The 18,473-nt window shown below is 53.7% G+C and overlaps 1 protein-coding gene across 6 annotated transcripts in view; it reads left to right on the top strand.

The window, feature by feature from the left end:
- The window catches only part of PIK3R5 (phosphoinositide-3-kinase regulatory subunit 5), a 50,586-nt gene that overhangs the window by 16,916 nt on the left and 15,197 nt on the right, over positions 1-18,473 (top strand). For 4 of the 6 annotated variants that reach the window (XM_021414710.1, XM_021414712.1, XM_021414707.1 and 1 more), the window contains exons 2-5: positions 10,902-11,011; positions 16,474-16,574; positions 17,560-17,628; positions 18,307-18,445. In XM_021414710.1, coding sequence (XP_021270385.1) covers positions 10,915-11,011; positions 16,474-16,574; positions 17,560-17,628; positions 18,307-18,445 — 406 coding nt within the window. In that variant the 5' untranslated portion in view covers positions 10,902-10,914. Of the gene's footprint in view, positions 1-4,840; positions 9,622-10,901; positions 11,012-16,473; positions 16,575-17,559; positions 17,629-18,306; positions 18,446-18,473 lie in introns of those variants that run through there. The other 2 variants (XM_021414711.1, XM_021414713.1) reach the window with 2 other exon arrangements.

Raw genomic sequence — 18,473 nt, 5'->3', positions numbered from 1 at the left:
TGCTGCGGGGGGCAAATTGCCTGCTAATTTCTGCTCAGGCTAGCCAATTAGTCAGGTCATTACACCTTCCTGACTGGTTTGGCGAGCGCAGCCCATTGCCAAGGGGACAGGAACTTCCCAGGGAGGTGCCGGCTCAGATTGCTGCGGCTGTTGATCGCTCCCGGTGTCGGGCAGACACGAGACTCGAGCTCCAGCCGTCAAACCCAGAGATCCAGTCATTTGGAGCCAACGTCTTGAAGCTAAAAGCCAAGAAACCTCTTGGGGTTTCCCTGGGGGTCAGAGGGAAAGGGAATAGGTCTCTGCCAGGCAGGGAGTGCTGAAGGGGAATCCGAAAGATCTGCACTGAGCTGTGAGCCAGCGGAGCACGGACCTCGCTTTGCTGAACCTCTGCTGTTCCTTCCTTGAAGGAGCAATTTGAGAATAAGGGCATTAAGTAGCATCCACGTCCAATGCTGAGGGAGTGCAGGGGGTGAATAATTCCCAAATATTGTGGTTCCAGGGTCCAGAGTCCCACTGGAGGTGTGTCCAAACCTGCGCCCATCGCAGGGCTGGCTGGTTTGAGTGCAGCATCCCAGTTGTAGGTGCTCCAGTGAGTGGCTGTGGTGACTGGGTACACAGGTAAGAATGGAGCAAAAGGTGATGGGCAAGTTTGAGGCTAGCTCCCATGCCAGGAGGGAGCTGAAGGCTGGCTCAGGGTGCAGGGTGGAACTGGAGGACCTGCAGTGTAGAAGCCAACAGGGAAGTCATCAGAACCAGGCAGAGACCACATGAAAAGATGTTCAGTTGGGCTGTTCTGGGGGCTCAGCCCTGACTTGCTAAAAATACAGCTTTTGATAGCCTGGTCTGGCCAGACGTGCTTGTGAGCTGCAGCTGGAGCACAGCTTGCTCCCATCTGGGCTTGTGGCTACAGGCTGGCAAGGGTTCACTCCTTCAGTAACCGAGAGCTGCTGCTGGTGTGAGGAGTGGCTGGCCCTGTCCCATGCCAGGCTGCCCCAAATGGACTCCAGGCTCTCCTCTGAAGCCCTCTGGGGAGTGGAATGCAACTGGCACTGCTTAAGGGCATCAGCATTGGGATGGGAGCAGGGAGGAAGCAGGTGTGCTCTGCTTGTGTTGGTGTCCTGTGTCCTTCAGGAGTATGGCCCTCTCTGAGGGTTGGTGGGCTTTTCTGGCCTGCTGGGGACTAAGACCCAAGGAGCATCAAATCCTCAAGCTCTCTCTCCACGGGTCACCTCTTGGACCGCTGTCTGATTGTCTTGGTGAGAGAAGGACCTAGGCCATGAGTCCCCAGGGATATGAGCGAGAGGTCTTTGCTGGCAGCATCCTCCTGGTGAAGTCACCGTTCCTACCCCCCTCCTGCCTGGGAGCACGTGGGTCTGGGTGCCCATCAGCAGCAGACTCTGAGCCAGTTCCAGCAATGTCCTTGTAGATGCCATCTGCAGTGAGGATTTGGATGGCACTTTGCAGATTGGTTCCCCTGAATAGGTGCTGGTGACAAATCCCATCGTGGCTCAAACTGGTCTCCCAGTATGGGGAGCCGGTGGCTTCATCTCAAGGGAGGTGGGTGCCAGCTTTGGATCTGGAGAATGGCATGTGCCCAGGGCTGTGCCTTCACACCGGGGTTCCTATGTGCCTGAGTCAACTCCTGAGTTAATCTCTGCTCCAAATTCAACTTAAAAGTTGAAGGGTTAAAGGCTTACTTTAGGGCTGGGGTCTCTGCTATTTTGTTCCATAAGAAAACGAACGACACGAAGCATTGAGCTGGTTCCTGCTTCAAAGCAAGCCTGTGTCATTCAGAGCAGGTATCGCCATTGCAACACAATTTTAGAACAAAGAAAGAAAACAGAGACAAAACTAAAAACAGGAACCAGCAGATAAACAATCCGCTGGTGCTGCTGTGCTGAGCCGAGCTCCTTCCTGCTCTCAGCCATCTGGCAGGTCAGCGCGGGGGCTTGGGGCTTCGCTGGGCCAGCGGAGCCTGGCTGTCCTGGTTGGCTCTTCCCATTGGGGAAGCCAGCTGGGAACTGGTTGAAAAGCTTCTCCATTCATAAAATAAAATAGATAAATAGATAAATAGATAAATAACCCAGGTGTGACCAGAGCACCCAGCTCTCCTCTTCCAAGCGTTCCTGAGTGGGATGCCACAAGTTCGCCACTCCGACCTGGGAGAGATGTTTCTCCTGCCTGTGTCGTGGGGTTGGCACCTGGCTCCAGCCCTGAGGAAGCTGAGAGTTGCCAGGGTTTCCATAGAGGAGGTGCTGGTGAACCATTGAGAGCAGGAGTGTGGTCAGCACCTGGGGCTGCAGCTGCCTGGGGCTGCTGGGATGGGAGAACTGGCACAGCAGCATCCTTGGTGGCAGATGCCTGTTTGGGTTCTGGTGTCCCCACCCAGTGCCATGGAAAATGGATATAAGACTGGTCCCAGGAGAGCGGAGTCGGTGGGGGCTTGCTCTTAGCAGTGAGAACTGAAACACCGGTGCATGGAGGAAAATGTTTTATTTGATCTGAAATTACAAGTTTCATTTACTTGTGGCTCGATTTTTACTTTTAGAGTTACAGTCAGATGAGTGTGAATGCTGTTTCAAAATGATGGGCTGAGAAGTTTCATTCTGAGCCCTTGAGACCCCCACTCCCTCCACTCCTCGCCTGCTGCACCCTCCGAGCAGATGCGTTTTGCTGGGGTTCAGACCAGCTCACGGAGGAGGTCTCTCACCCTGAAGCAGTTTATCTGATTACTTTATTCTTTTGGCCAAGTTTCCTGCAGCCCTCTTGTTGCTCCTACCGTGATTCAGTTTGTTAAACCCAGAGCCCTCTGAAAACTTGACCCTAAGCAGCAGCTCTGTCATCACTGGGGCTGGTCCTACGCCCCAGCAGCACGTGTGGACTTGGTCCTATTGGTGCGAGTCTGGCTCCTGGTGCTATGAAACACGGCTGAGGCTTCATCAGCTCAAAGGCAGCATATCCCAGGACGAAAGACAGAAAAGGTGTGCAGTATTAGGACTGAGCACCTTTGTTTGTTCTCATGGGGCCTTCACCTTTGAGTCTGAAATGAAGAGCGGTGGCAGTTTGCAGGCGGTTCTTTGCCCCTCTGGATTTTACTTTCCTGGAGTTCTCAGCCTCTTCACCCCACGAGCCTTAGCCTTAAGCTCCGGTTGCTAATACAGTAATCTTAGGGATGGAATTTGGGAAATCCCATTAAATAATTCCCCTTGCAGCAACGTGAATGGTCCAGATGGAGGCATTAGCACAGAGCTGACGTGTCTTAGGCATTCCTCAGCTTCCTCTCGGCTTCTCCTTCTCATCACCCGAACTGGGCGAGCTTAGTGACGGCCGAGCAGCGCAAAGCTGTGCTGCAGGGAGCTGGCTTAACACAACCACAGCCCCCGAACGCGGTTCCCCCAGTTCAGCGGAGGTTCAGAACACTCCTCCCCGGCCAGCAGGCAGCAACCCGTCCCCTGCTCGCTCAGCGAGGCTGCGGCTGTGCAGAGCCACGCTTCGAGTACGCCGCTTCCCACGGCTGCGCCGCTTGTGCTTTCTATGCACAGGGACGGGCTGGGCGCTGTATTTCTTTTTTTGGTGTTGCCGCTCAGGGCTACGTGATGCTGAGCGCTGCCGGCTCCGACATCACACACCGCACGCGTGTGGGAGCTTCGGATGTTCCCCTCCTCCCCTTCTCCCGCTCCCTGCTCTTGCCTGGTGGCAGTGCAGCCTTGCAGCTTGCTGCGTTTCCCTGGGAGCAAAACGCTGTTGGTGCGGGGCTGGAAAAGTCGCACTGAGCAATAAGTCAGCCCTGCCCAGACCTTAATTCCTCCCCACTCTTGGCTCCCTTGCCCAACTCGGGGCGTGTGGTGCTCCCTGTCTCCAGGCTTTGGCTGCTGTATGATATCTCGGATGCTTTCTTGATTGGCTTGCTGTTGCAGACAAAAGACGATGCAAAACCAGAGGCTGCTCATGATGGGAAAGTGGCTCTTTGCCTTCTTTCTGCCCCTCCTGGATGACTTTTTCTCACCCCCAGCTAGGATGATGCTCCAGCCCTTGGCTGCCCTGGTCCTCCTATCTCCTTTCTAGGTGGGGACCTCTCCCCTCTGACCAGAGACATTTCCTTTTGCTGGACACTGGTGTGCTGTGTCCTGGGGCCAGGAGAGCAGCAGAAGTGATGGCCATGCAGCTGCTGGGAGCTGCTTAGCACTCGAACCATCCTGCAGTTTGCTGCTTAGGGATGCTGTGTGTCAGCTGTGGGCTTATAAGATACCCACCACTGTGCCTTGCCAAAGAGCCATTTCCTATTGCAAATTTGTGTCATGAAGTGGTCTGGACATCTTTCTGCAAAGAAGCCAAAGTGTTCTGCAAACACTTAGTGTCTGGGTCTATGGTTTGGCTCATCCAGTCCAGATCTGCTTAGCTACCTTCTGAAGGTGCCCTTTAATATTGAAATGTCTCTGAAACCACTGTTGCACGTTAGGTGCTTTCCCTGTCTGTGGTGGGAGTCTCTTGTTCAGCCCTGCTCTCAGGCACAGTGAGAGCAAGGGGTGAGCTCTATGTCTTAGTAAGCTTTCCAGTTCTCATGACTGCTGATGGAAATGAGCCCTTGCAGCTCAGCAGGACAGCACTGCCCTTCAGACATGGACTGTTCCAGATGCTGATGGGCTCCCTCAGCACTGTCCTGTCCTTCCCAAGGGAGATACGTCCCAGTAGCTGGAAACCTCATAGGTGGGGTTTGCTGGTGATGGGTGGATGCTTATTCCTGGCTGTAGTTCTGCACACCCCATGTGTCCATGTTTTCCTGTGTTGCTTGTTTAACACAATAGCAATTTCATCTTTATGTGGTTTTGGTTGTCTCAAAAACTCCCTTGATCTCAATGTCTCTATCACAAGTGTGCCACTTCATCTAGATTTTTCTCCTTGGTGTGTGTTGCTTCATGCATCCTACTTCCTCACCACCAAACCCCTGAGCCTGCATTGCTCCTTGAAGCTGTTTCTGCTCTGGTTCATTCTCTGGTACCCCGATGGCAGCAAGCATTCACATCAGTGGCCCCAGTTGCATTTGGTCACCCCTCAGCGTGCCTTTCCAGCCCTGAAAAGGAGGGAGGGGATAGCAGTACATCCTTTTTCCTGTTGTTTTTTTTTTGTTTGCCTGTTGGTTGTCTTTCGCAATGTGTAAGTACAGCAGATAGCATCATGGGGGCCTTGGTGTGATTCACATTTGTCGTCTGCCCGAAGTAATTCAGCTCCTTGCTTCACGGGGACCTTGGTGTGATTCATGTTTGTAGGTTGCTCTGAGTAGTTCAGTTCTGTGCTTCACGGATGAGGAGAGGGGGCAGTCCTGTAGAGTGCACTTCTCAAGTAATCCAATGGCAGTTTTTTCAGTTGTAGGGCTCATTCTCAAGCCTGTTCTTTTATTTGGCAACAGTAGAGGTGGTACTCTGGGCAAGCCAACATGCAGTGGGTGGGCGTGTGGGTGGTTTGCAGGGATGTGGGTGCTGACACCCAAGCAGATCTCACTTGTGTTTGCCCTCTGTGGCTTCATCAGTGGTTGGTTTTGTTGGTTCTTCTGCGCCAGGGTTCAGTAAGGGCTTGGATTGGGTGTTGTCAGCCAGTTTTTGGAAAAGATTCTCCAAGTCATAGCATCACAGAATGGTTTGGGTTAGAAGGGACCCTAAACCCATCCAATCCCAACCCTCTTGGCTGGCTGCCCAGCCTTGGGCACCTCCAGGAGTGAGGCATCCACAGCTTCTATGGGCAGTGTGTACCACGGCTTCACTGCCCTTACATTGCTTCTCTGCTGTCGAGGCTCCCTGGAGGTGAGGATTTGCAGCCCAAGGAGCGAAGGTCAGTCATGGTCCCCGCTGTGGCACGAAGCACTGTTACTACTTGGGGTAAAAGCAGCTTTCATGCTTGCTCAGCGGGACAGGAACCCGTGGCTCTGTAAGGAAATAATGTGGTGCCGGGGTGTTTGCATGGTACGCTGTCCTTTGCAAGCACCCTAAAAGGATGTTTGTCAAACCAGTTGCCTCCTGGATCTTCTGATATGCTTGCTGCCTTTGTGCAGTTTGAACAAGCATCTTATCGCCTTCATCTTGTTGCACTTTGATGCACAGTGCTCGCTTGAGCAGTAAATACATGATGGTTGAAGTCTGAATCTTAAAACTCGCAGGTTCCTCCCCTCTTTGCCCTGATTTCTACAAAGACTTCCTCCAGCTGCTCCCTCTCTCTGCTCTGAGCTTCTATCTTTGGTTCCTGTGCATGCTGTAGAAGTGGCAATAAAATCTTGCAAGCTAAGGATAGTTAAAACCAAGAGCTCAATGTAATCTAAGAAAAGCAGACATTTTTGTTGGTGGAGCAGATACCACGCGTACACCAGCTGCTGTGCTGCACTGGGGATGCAGCTCCCAGGGCTGCCGTGCAGCTCTGCTCCTGCTGCACCCTCCAAGGAGGCAGCAAGCTGAAGCGTTGCTTGAGGGATATGGCCTTTCCCAAAAAATAGCTCTGCTTGGAACCCAGCTGCTTTAATTCACAATTGAGTGGTTTTCCTTCTATTGCAGCATCAGCCCAAGCTCCTTTTTCCTTTATCCTCATCAAAATTGTTGCCCTTTTGTCCCTGGTGCCCTAAGCCCTGCTGCAGCAGCAAGCCAAGTGCTGAGGTCCCTCACTGTGTTAACCCATGGGTCAGCATCTTTGCGAGGCAACCCACGTCTGTCCTTCCACTCACTGCCACTGTCCGTGGACCTGGGCAGCGTGTTCATGAGCTGCTCCTGTGGGTCAAGCACTTGTTTTTCCTTCCTGTTTCCTGCTTGGGATGCTCGGCTAGTGGCCTCAAAGCAATCAGGGCAGGAAAGGGAGTTATCCCTCTGTGAAGGGACCCAGGGGCTTTCTCTGGCAGAGCGGGGCCGTGCTTCCCGGTTCAGGTTTCCTTGCAGGAAGGTGGAGGACTTCCAGCCAGGTCCTTTGCTGCCACTGGATTTGCTCTTGTGGAAGGGGAGATCTCAACTTATTTGGTGGCTGCCTGCATTTCTCCTCTTTGGGGAGGTGGCTGGGAGCCAGCAGGACGCTGGCTGCGGTGGTGCTTCCAAGAGCATTGGGGTGGGCAGGCAGGGGTCTGCTGGGGTCGGCAGTGCCCGGTGTCCCCACAGGAGGTGGTCTAATTCTCTTCACTCCTTGGCAAGACCAACACTGGAATTAGTCTTTGAACATTCTCCTTCTGTTCCCATCTAATAGTGGCGTCCTGGGCTCCACCACAACGGAAGGAAATGAGGGAGGTTCTTTGGATGACGGAGTTAGGGCTCATATGGACCTTAATGCAATAAGGTGCATCTCCCAAGCAGCTGTGTGCCTTCCCAAGTCACTCTCACACCTGCCCTGTCCCCACCACGTGGGAGCTGCTGGTGGCCTCGCTCATCTCCTTGGCTTGGCTGCTGTATGCAGAGGGGCAGCAGCACTTGGGCACCAAGGGCCTCAGGTCTCCTTTGCTCTAACCCAGAGCTGGAGGAAAGCTGAGAAAAGGAAAAGTTTGAGGGCAGCAAAGGCAGGCAGGGTTACCACAGCCTGTCCCAGCTGAGTGGAAAACGTGTGTCATGGAGCTGTGAGTGCCTGAGGGCCCTCTGTGGCCTCAGGCTTCATAGGCCGGCAGGAGAATCCATAGATAAATGGAATTATTTTTTTCATATGCTTTGAAAAATCAGGATTTTGGCAAACTTTCTGCCTCAAAGCAGGGCAACAACTGAAACACAAAGAACAACAATCAGCAAATCCCCTCTTTCTGCCAAGGGGTGAATGTTTACCTATGCAGTGCTGATTAACAGGAAGAACATGATTGATCTGCTCATTTTTAACTGTGACACACAGTGGAAGCAATCTCACTTGGAAACCTCTTGCATCCATTTGGGTTGCTGCGACAATTTCACAAACACCTCAGGATCCTTCGCCCTGTGCTTGTGACATTGCCCAAACTGTTGACCATTTGTCCAAAGCAGGACAAAGCCATGAAGCAAGCTGCTTTCAAGAATGCTGTGTTCCGAAGGAAACCAGAGGGCTTCAGTGTTGTCACAGCAGTAATGTTGCCGGTGTGACGCAAGGCTGACGGAGCAAACTGTTCTCTTGTCCCGAGGTCCTGTGCCCAGATCCACGCCATAGTTCCTGGTTCTGCTCTTGGTCTGTGTCTGTTCCTCCTGCCCCCTGCTCTGGGGCAGTGATGGAGAAGGAGGTGTTTCCATGGGCATTGAGGAGCAGATGTTTGTCTGCTAAGCAGCCACGTGTATGGGCTGGGCTGTGGGAGGCAGAGAGGGCTCCAAGTGGATGAGGTCTAACTGACTTCTGTGAAGAATTCTAACCCCTTCGGACTACTGATGTTGCAGGGGGATGTTATGGAGGATGAGGAGAGCTGAAGGTTTGCCTCCTCCTCCCAGCAGTGCCACAAGTACAGCAGAAAAACTGCTTAACATTTCCAAGCATTTACTTCTCTATCTCTCAAGCGGTGACGACATGGCTTGCACAGTGTGCACTGTTACTGCTGGAGAAGGGAAAGCACTGTCATCTTAGGGACATCCAGGGCTTGAATTCCCATAGCTGATGTTGTAGGGCTGGGGTCCAACCCGTGAGCACGGAGCAAGAAGGCAGGGAAACCCACCGCTTCTGCAATGTGCTGCTCTGCTTAGACGTGAGCCAGGTGACCACCAGCCTTGGTGACGAGGGTTTTGGGGCACCCCGGGCATGATGCAAAACGTGACCACAGCTTGCACCTCGCAGCGTCTGTGCCATCCCTTCCAAGCACCTCGCACCGACCAGCCGGCCTGCAGGGAGGGCCAAGATCCACCAGCTCGGCTGCTGGGAGTCCAGATGGAGGAGGAGGGACAGGACAGATTTCTGTTCTTGTTTTTTTTCTCTTATCAATGCTTACCCACTCTCCCATCGATCGGAACCCTTGACCTTAACCCTAGTTTTCTCCCAGCTCTGTGGGAAGTCCGATTACGTCCAGAACTGTCCCCTGCCTCGTGTCATTTTGCTCAGTGTGGGTGGAAAGGAAGGGAGAGTTTGGGGAATAAACAGCAGAAGAGGTTGAAAAGTTCCCTCTTGCTTGCGGTGGACACGGAGTGCTCTCCCATGAAAGATGCCTCTGTAAGCACCCCGTGGCTTAGATCCTTGTGTGGTCCATAGCACACCAGGGAGAAGAAAACAAAGGCTCTGTGTTTTCTCTGGTTTAGAACTTAATGATAAAATCTTTGTCATCTTTTGTCCTTACGTTCCCTGCCTGCTCTGCGCTGAGGCATCGGGAAGGGGCGGCTGGGCTGGTGCAGGGCTCACCTCATCACCTCTCCCCTCCGAGAGCCGAGCTGTGCTCTGGAGCAAGCTGACGTGCAGGAGGTGTATTTCTGTGAGCCGGGCGCTGGAACGGTGCTCGTGAGTCACGCCGTGCTCTTAGTCACTGCTTTCACCACAAGTCATGACTAAGGTGCCGTGCAGCTCCGCTCTCATTCAGTCCCCGGCACCGCGGCAGAGCGCTTCGCGGGCGTTCCTCACACCGTGGATGTGCAAAACTTTACAAGATGTAATAACGGGCTGCGGCAGCGGCAGGCGAGGCAGGAGCCTGGGAGCATTCTCAGGGCAAAGGAGAGATCTCCCGTGCAGCAGGTCGGTGCTTCCTGGTGGCTTCACTTTCCCCTGCTCGGAGCTGAGGGATGGGGGTGGTGGGGCCTTTCTGGGGGATCGCTGGGAATCGAGCGGGTGGAAGCGGCTCCTCCAGCAGCCAGCACTGGGCAGACTGGGAGGCCCTGTGCTGAGATCCCTCAGCTGTTGCTCCTGCTGGTGGGGAGGTGGCTGCTGAGCTGCTGAGCATCGAGCGTTGACCAAACGGGAGAATGTCAAACGTTTTGGGGTAGCTTTGGGAAATGTATGAGTGTGCTGGCCAGGCTGTAAGCAAGGGTCTCATTGACAGTTGTCTTTTGTAATATTGGCAAGTTTTATTTCCTTTTCCTGGAATATTTTCATGCACTTGTGTCACCTCTAACCAAAAGGCAAGAGTCCTGCCCAAAAGACAAGAGTCCAACCTTTCTCTGTGTGCTGGGAGCAGGGAGGTGACTGTCCCGAGGTCTCTGGGGACAGCAGGGCTGGCACTGCAGGGGATGAGGGACTCTGCCCTGGGCACCTCTTTGCTCAGAGTCAGAGCAGATCTATGGAGAGCTTCTGGGCAAGTGGCTTTTGTTTTCCTGACATCTCAGCATGTGGAATGGGTGGGATAAAATCCTCATGTCCCCAGTGCAGTCTCTGAGGTCTGGGCTGGCACCTGAGCCGTGGGGGAGAGCTGAGACAGCAGCATGTTGTGAAAGGGACACAGCCAGGCACACAATCCACAGTTTCACAATGCCTGTAGATGCTGGGGCTGAGATCCCATCGGTATTTTCCAGCATTGCCACAGGGCTGCATGGCATTCTCTCCACGTTGCCTTCACAGCACCAAGGGGATGGTGCTGGAGGCACCAAGGATGATCCATGCATAATGCAAGCAGTGGAATCTTGGGGTCTGCCATTGCTTTTCCCCTGCAAGGTGCTGCAGCTGTAAGCTCCCGCAGTGTTATCTCTGATGGAGGCTAACCCACGAAGATGTAAGTGAGACTCGATCTATCCCACAGACGGAAGCAGTGAGGCAGCAGATATGACTGCAGTGGGTCGGGGTGGGTGCCTTGGTTCTACAGCCCCTCATGGTTGGTAATGTCTGCGTGCACCTCCTTTTCTTTGTGATGGTTGGGAAGGACTGGGAGAGAAGAGGTCACTGGCTTTGGGGTTGGGGAAGGTGCCAGGAGGCAGTAATGGGGAGGTTTTACCAGGAGCATCTTGTCTGTGCTACAGAAGCATCACCGTGCTGTCTTCTTTGCTCTCAGCTAAGAGCTAACCTTCTTCTTCCTCTTTCCTTAGGAGATGAATTAAAATGCAGCACACCACGTGCACAGAGGACAGGATCTACCACGCACTGGAGAGATGTCTGCACGGGCTTAGCAGAGATGCTGTCTCCAGCAGATGGGCTGGTAGGTGACCTGTTGATCATGAGCCCCCTGACAGCCTTTGTGTCTGCGTGCTTTACCCTCTTGTTGCTGACCTACCTGGACAGGACAGACCTGCTGGTGCTCCTGGGGGGCTGGGTGGCCTTTTCTCCCTTCCAAAGAGGTGGGATCCAACCCAGTCCACCTTCCTGAGTTTCTTACAGCAGTAGGAAGATGTACTGAGCTGCTGAACAAGTCAGGTTAGGTCATACAGAGATGCACCCTGAGCGGAGGAGCCATGTGTTTTGCCAGGTGCCCATGCACAAGCTGGCAAGAGGAGGGTTCTTTGCTCACTCCTTTGTGTAATGAGCCAGGAATACCGTGCCTTGGTGCCCCTCAGAACCTCTGGGTGTATCCCTGCTGCATTGTCAGAAGCAACCATCGAGATATTGTTATCGGCTGCTTGAATCTGGCTCAGATACTGTGGTGGCCATAAAGATGGGAGCCTCATTCAGAGCACTGGGACAGGATTCAGGGTGGCAAAGGTGAGGGAAGAGCAGCAACGAGCAGAAGTCATTCTTATATGCTACATTCTGACCGCTCTTCCTCATATCTGCTCTTCTAGACTGCCATTCAATCGTTCCTGTATCCACCTGGGGATGAAAGAAATGAATGCAGGGGGCTGTCACGTCCAGGTTTCTTTTTGTCTGTGCAATTCTTCTGCAGACCCCCTCTGCTTTTCCACTGACTTGTGAGTCAAGAAGGAGTTGCAAACCATCTCCTGTCCTACACCGAGGGCCGGACCCACTGGAGCAATGCAGGCTCCAGGGCTGCAGCGTCACTGCAGGGCCTGCTTCATGCAGTTATCACCAGCACCCAGGGCCCTTTGGGCCTCCACGCATTCTGGGCACCAGTCCCCAGAGTGTGACCTACATCCCTGGTTCCTGGAAGCGTGGCCGTGCCCGGAGGAATGCGTCTGCCGGGGCAGAGCTCACCTCTTCCCGTCATTACAATTCATCAGTTCCCGTGTCACTCACTAATCCCAGCCCCTCGGCGCTGGTGGCTGCATGATGTAGCCTTTTAAAAACGACTTTGTAATGTTTCCAGCTCATTAGCAAAGATAAGGCCGACGGGGGCTGTGGGTGGAGGGGGGCTGTGCCGGGCGCAGCGGTGCTGCCCAGTGATTCCTCATGTCTCATGGTTTCCCCCCATCTCTCTGCCTGCTCTCACTCTGCTCTGCGTGGGTTTAGTGGGGCTTGGCAGGGGGACCTGGCATTCCTGGGAGGATCTCAGCTGCTTTTTTTCCCATCAAAAATGTTTTAAAACCTTTCCTTTGGAAGAGCTGCTGCTTCACGTCCTACCCACTTGCGGTCGGAATTGGAAGTACTTTGTTATTGCAGTAAGGTGGTTTAGGGAAAACAGAGCATAATGTAACATGTCCTATTTATTTTCAAAAACAGAGGGGGAATTTTTGCATGTTCTCCTGCCTTTGTTGTGCAGCAAACACCAGTTTTATTATGGCTGCCCCGTGTCAGAGCCGCGCTGCTATTTATGGCAGGGCTCTCTTCCTCCTGTGTTCCTTGAATCTCTGTCTCATTCTTAGCTGGGCAGCATCCTTCTCCTTTCTCATTTTCAACTTCTTATATCACTTTTATTTCCCAGTTTACTTGCTCCCCCCTCCTTTTTCCCAGTGCAATACACCAAAATAACATGTTCCATATTGCAGCTCCTTGGGCTGGAGCACTGCTGGGGCTTCGTTCAGTTTTAAATTATTTGAGGTTTTATTTTTGCACAGTAACTTTGCAGGAGGTTGCTCTGGAGCAGATGAATAATCACTTCCGATGTGACGTTTTCGCCCGCGTGAGTGACTGAGTTGCTGAGGTTTGTGGAATCAGCAAAGGGCAGAAGTGAGAGTGCTTTGGCATTGCAGATTTATGTCCCAGGGCCCGTGGTGGGCTCAGGGGCCTAAATTCAATGTCCTTCCTGAACTGTAGCATTTATGGGAGGAATCAAGTAGAAAAGTGCAAGAAAATATGATGTTCTTTCCCTTGTGGAGATGCATTTGGGCACAGTGTGATTGCCTTCCTCCTCATTGCTGGGGGTGAGAGTAAACTCCCGGTGTGCCACAGGAAGCAAAGTGATGTATTGCAGTGGACAGTGGGCAGTGGAACAGAGTGTTTGGTGGAGGAGTGGGTCTGGCTGCTGGGGGAAGCAGAGCTGTGTGAGGGCTGCAGGAGGATGGGCACTGAGGGGCTCAGTGGGTGGGGAGATGCTGGAGAGGCTGTAGGGCAGCCCAGTGCCCCAGAGGTCCCAGGGAGAGGTGGATGCTGTGTCTCTGTTGTGGGGCTGCTTGGTAGCAAGAAGGATGTAGGATGCTGGTGAGGAAGGATGGAGGTCATTGGGAGAGCCAGAGGAACATCTGATGATACAATAGTGGGGCTCAGGTTGGTGTGCTCAGCTCTAATGAAGGGTGGCTTAAAGCACTGCTTGAATGCAGCCATCTGAATATCAGCATGGGGAACGACCAGAAGTGTGGTGTCAGGGTGCTCCAGTTTAGTAACAAAGCAGTGACCTACTCCCAGCTCTCAGTGCGGGCATATCAGCCTCACAGGTTGTAACCCTGGAGCTGATCTCTACTGTGTTTTCTGGCTGGGATTGCTGCTTTCCCCAGCCCCTGGCTGGGCCCAGTGCAGGAGATGCTGCGAGGCCTCGCTCACGTGGCTCTGAGCCTGGAAATGGGGCTGCAGGTTGGACTGTGGTGCAGCCCAGGGAGCTTTCATCAGAACCCCCCCTTCCCCGCTGTGACTGCAGGGCCACGCTCCAGGCATCTCGAATCCACTTGCGTCCTCCAGGTGCTGCAATTCTGCTCTCCCTCTGGGCAGCCCCTTGCAGAAATTCACCTTATTCTGATAGAAAGGGCACGAGTCGGTCTGGGGGGAGGGAAGAAATGGAAATTTCTGCTTTTCTCCCCCTCCAGCTGCATCGCTTCTGATGGCACCGGGATGCTCGCCCTGAGCGCTGGGGCTGAGTGGGCGAAGGTTCTTCTTTCCCTCTTTATCTATTTATTGATGCATTTATTTTGCTGGTTCCGATTTGACGCTCGCCCCCTCTACCAGCAGCAGCGCAGGGGAAGCGGCAGCCGCAGCCGCCGAGGTCAGGAAGGAGCAGCGGGAGGAGGCGGCTCGCGGTGCTGCTCACTGAGCCTCATCCTTCCCAGGCCGCCCACGGGGCCAGAACTCGGCAGCCATCGAAGCCTCCTGGGTCTCTGCTCGCAGCACTTCCTATGGGTGGATATTCCTATCTCCCCCCAGCAGTGCTTGCACAGCTCCCCTGAAAAGGAGATGATGGGGAGCAAGGCTCCGGGAACACACAAGGGTGCCCGCAAGCTGCACCCTCCCTGCAAAGCCCCGGCCTTCCTTGCATCTCATAGCAAGCAGTGTGCTTCTGGGTGAATCGAAGAGCACGTGCAATGTGCAGGACTGTCTAGTTTGAGCTTTCAGTGTGCCCTCAGAGCACAGCCTCCCCTCGTCCATTTGCTGGGCTGCGCTGAGACAGACAAGCAGCTGCAAATAAATTTCTGGATGCGGTTTCCCACCTGGCTGCAGCCTGTCCCTGTCCTGCTCATAAACCCAGTGCTGCTCTGCAGTTCATAAAGGCGCCCTGGTGCCGCCGCAGTGCCCAGCTGCGTCCTGGCTGCCCACGGGGCACCTGCTGCTGAGAGGTGGAGCTGACACTCGCAGAGCAGATGGCTCATGCGCTATTCATGTCACCTGGGGCTCTCGCTCCTGACCTGTGCATGTGAAGAGCATCACCTTCAGTGCTCAAAGAGCCTTCATTTTTCTGGATACAGGGATGAACTCTGCCCCCAGTGCTTGGGAAGGAGATATTTGTGACCAGGACCGTGCACAGACAAAAGGGAATTCCCACCCAGCGTCCTGACCGATGCCTGATGGTGCTCTGCTGCAGTCTTTGTTTATTGTGTGCAGGATTTCCGAGCCGCTTTTTGTGCTGGAGAATATTTTTAGCAAGGACGCAGCTGTTTTGGTGTGTTTTTGGTTACCACTGCGTTGCCAAATTCAGGAGCCCAGCCCCTGCAGCCTGCTGCCTCCCAGCACGGTTTGCTTTGCTGTGGCTCATCCCAGCGCCTTGCTGTGGCTGAGTCTAACAGGAATTCCTCTGCTCGGAGCGATGTTAACTCAACCTTGCTGCATCCTTGTGCTATAGCTCAGATTTCCTGTAGAACACGCAGAAATGGGCCAGAGTTCCCAGCCCTGCGCTGTGTTGGCACGGTGCTTCCCTCCAGCCCTGCTCTTGTCCCTGCTGCTTTCCCCTGCTCCCAGCTCACTCTCTGTGCATTCAGCCCAGCACATCTCCAGGGAAGCTTCCCAGTACCTCTCTGCCTGAGCTGCTTCCTCCTCTGTGCCAGCAGTGAGAGGAAGGAAAGGGCTCTCACCTCGCTCTGCCCTTTGTGCTCACAGCTGTGTTCGCGCAGGAAGCTGCTTGCTCCTTGGCTGGTGCTGCACTGCTCAGCTCCACCGTGCTGGGCATTTTGGGTGCAAAGCAGCTGGAGCTGTGTTTCAGGGCTTTGCTTCTTGCTGAGGTCAGCAAAGCTCCCAGCAGCTCTGGCCGCTCCTGCTGGACACGTTGCATCTCTCGGGTGCTGGTGTTTCCCTGGAGGATGCTGTGCTCCAGGACAGCATTGAGTTGTTTGTTCTGCTGGGGTCCTCCAGAGCAGAGAAGCCCCATGGCTTTGTGGCATTGTGCTGACTTATAAAAGAGTTTCAAAGGAAAACTCAGAGCTGAATTGCTGGTCATTATGGCTATGCCCTTGCTGATCAGGTGCCACAACAAAAGGTTGTGCTGGAGAACACTGATCCGTGGAAAATAAAATGCTGCATGGCAGTGGGGGAACTTTGCAACAGGGAACAGCTCCTACCCTGTTCATTCAGCAACAAACAAAGCATGAAGCCTGGAAAATCATGGGTGTCCCTGCGCCTGTCCGTGGGGGACATAGGGAACTGCAACTCCTTCTGCACTTCTCTTTCCATATCTGGCTAATCTGGATGGGTTTTCTTATATTTTATGACGGTTTGGAGGCGCTGAGGAGGTGAAGTAAACACCAGGCAGGCTTAACAGTGATGCTGATGTGTTCACCACAGCAGCAACGCTGCTCTGAGCCCTGTCCATGCACCTGCAGGGCCCGGGGAAGCTGTTCAGGGGGTGAGCATCACCCCTTGGCTGTAATGCAACTGGAGGGGCTGGGGTGCGCGTGGCAGGGACCTTAGTTTTGCCTTTGGTGCACTGGGCTGCAAGAAGAGCACTGAGATGCTTGGTAAAAAGTGATGCTGCTGTGACAAGTGCTATTTGGGGAGCTCGGAATTAGGGTGTAATTATTTTTTCCCCTGTAGCAATATGACCCTGGCATCAAACACCTCCCCCTGACCCCTCCCTGATGCTCGTCCCTCCTGTGAGCACCATTTGGTCACCGTGCTCTGTCTCCCTTGCAGCAGGGCTGTGCCTGAACTGCTGGAGCCTGCAGGAGCTGGTGAGCAGGGATGCTGGCAACTACCTCATCCTGGTGGAGAAAATCCTCGGCAAGACCAGAGAGGTGAGTGGGGGCTGCTGGCTTTGGAGAGGAACTTTGCAGGTCCTGGTGGGCGATTCAGGGTTGTGTTCAAACCCCGTGGGAGCTCAGGGTGGGCAACGCTGGTCCAGCAGCTCCAAAGTGATGGGTAGGGAGACTGCTGAGGCTCTGCCCGGCTTCCTGCAGAGACAGGGATGGAACTGGGGCAGGTCTGAACTGCCCAGCGTGGTGTGGTCAAGAGAAACAAGGAGGGGAAGCATCAGTGGGGCTGATTGTATCGGCTGCTGTGCCCCATTGTGTGGGAGAGCTCGGGGCTGCCTGGGGCTGCAGGAGGGAGGACTGGGGGGAATGCCTTGATGTGGGAGGAAGCCTGGGGTTCACGTAATGGGGTAAATGCTGTCTTTCATTTCTGAGGGGAGAAAGGCTGCCTCGTTAATACATTAACATGATTACTGCTATTCTGTTTAATTGACAAATTGTTTCCAGTGGCTGGGATTGATCTCGTTACAATGACGCTGTATTATGTTAGGCTGTACGTAAAGGTTTCTTGCATTTTGTACCATGCTTGCAAACAAAGGGAGGCAGTGTCTGCAAGCCTGTTCTTGAGCCCTCACTATGTCCCTTGTTGAAATAATCCTGCTGGCTGAGGTTGGGACAAAAATGCATGCTTTGCACTATGCTTTGCAATTTGCAATCCCTGTGCAGGGCTGGGCTGCCTGCTTTGGGCTGCTTCCATAAAATTTCATGCAACTCTGCAAGGATAGAGAGCATCAGAGGGTCAGGAGCTCGGATGGATGCAGCTTCTCAAGGATAAAGGCAGCAGGTGCTGCTCTGCCTGCTGCTTCTGTGGGTGCCTTAGGGGTCAATGTCCCACAGAGATGAGCTGTCCCCACCTGCTGGGGATGGTAGCATGATGGTGTGGATTGATGGGGCTCAGATGCACTCACGGGGGGTCCTCTGGCACCCTTGTGGTAATGCTCATCCTTCTCCCTTGTGCTATTTCCTACAGGTGCAGGAGAAGTGTGACTACGACCTGGTGATGCCCCTGGCCCTGCTTTTCTACTATGCTGTCCTCTATGTAAGTCTGCTGCACGCAGCATTCCCCAGCCCCCGGTACCTGCCATCTGCAAGGCCCCGCTCTGCTTTGATCCCCTCTGAAAAGATCCCATAGGATTCTGCAGGGATCAAGAGCAAGCAACCGCTGCACAAGCTGCGAGAGATGAAAAAAATACACTTTGGTGTTTTTAATCTTGGTATTTAAAGATGGGTCAATCAGAAAGGGAGACGGTCTCTCTCTGCAGAGATGGCAAATTCTTTTCATTACACTTTAGAGTCGGGCAAAACGCGCAGACAATGCTAATGAAAAGGAGCAGAGCATTCACAGGAAGTATTTTTTTATTATTATTATTATTAGCACAATGCATCATTATCCCGAGGAAATCATTGCTGCCAGGTCTTGCAAAAGCGCAGACCTCAATGCGATTCATCTGCATGGATCTGTGGCTGTTGAAAGGGAATTTATATATAGGCAGTGGCATGTAAGCCGGAGCCTGGGGAGGCGCAGGGGAGGAAGCTGCTTTGCAGCTGTGCCCAGCGAGGTGCTTTGGCTCTTCCTTGGAAGAGGATGGGATGTCACGGGGTGAGCCCTGACCCCATCCGCTCCTCCTCCTCCCATCCCGTAACCCCCTGGGCTTTAGGCAGGGCTCCAGCCCCAGGTCCTTGCTTCCTTCCTCACCAGCTCTCCCCATCCCTGCAGGCTCCCCACATCCCGCCGGACTCTGAGCTGCTCCTGAAAGCTGCCAGCATCTACCACAGCTTCCTCACCTGGCCCGTGCCCTACTGTGATGTATTCCGTGAGCTGCTCACCTTCATCAGTGACGAGCTCAAGGCGCCAGGTGAGCGCTCCTGCCCTGCCACGGGCTC

Source organism: Numida meleagris, chromosome 17 (genome assembly GCF_002078875.1).
Source record: "Numida meleagris isolate 19003 breed g44 Domestic line chromosome 17, NumMel1.0, whole genome shotgun sequence".
Lineage (NCBI taxonomy): Eukaryota > Metazoa > Chordata > Aves > Galliformes > Numididae > Numida > Numida meleagris.
The sequence above is the reverse complement of the archived record's forward strand: the minus strand, read 5'-3'. Positions and strand labels throughout refer to the sequence as shown.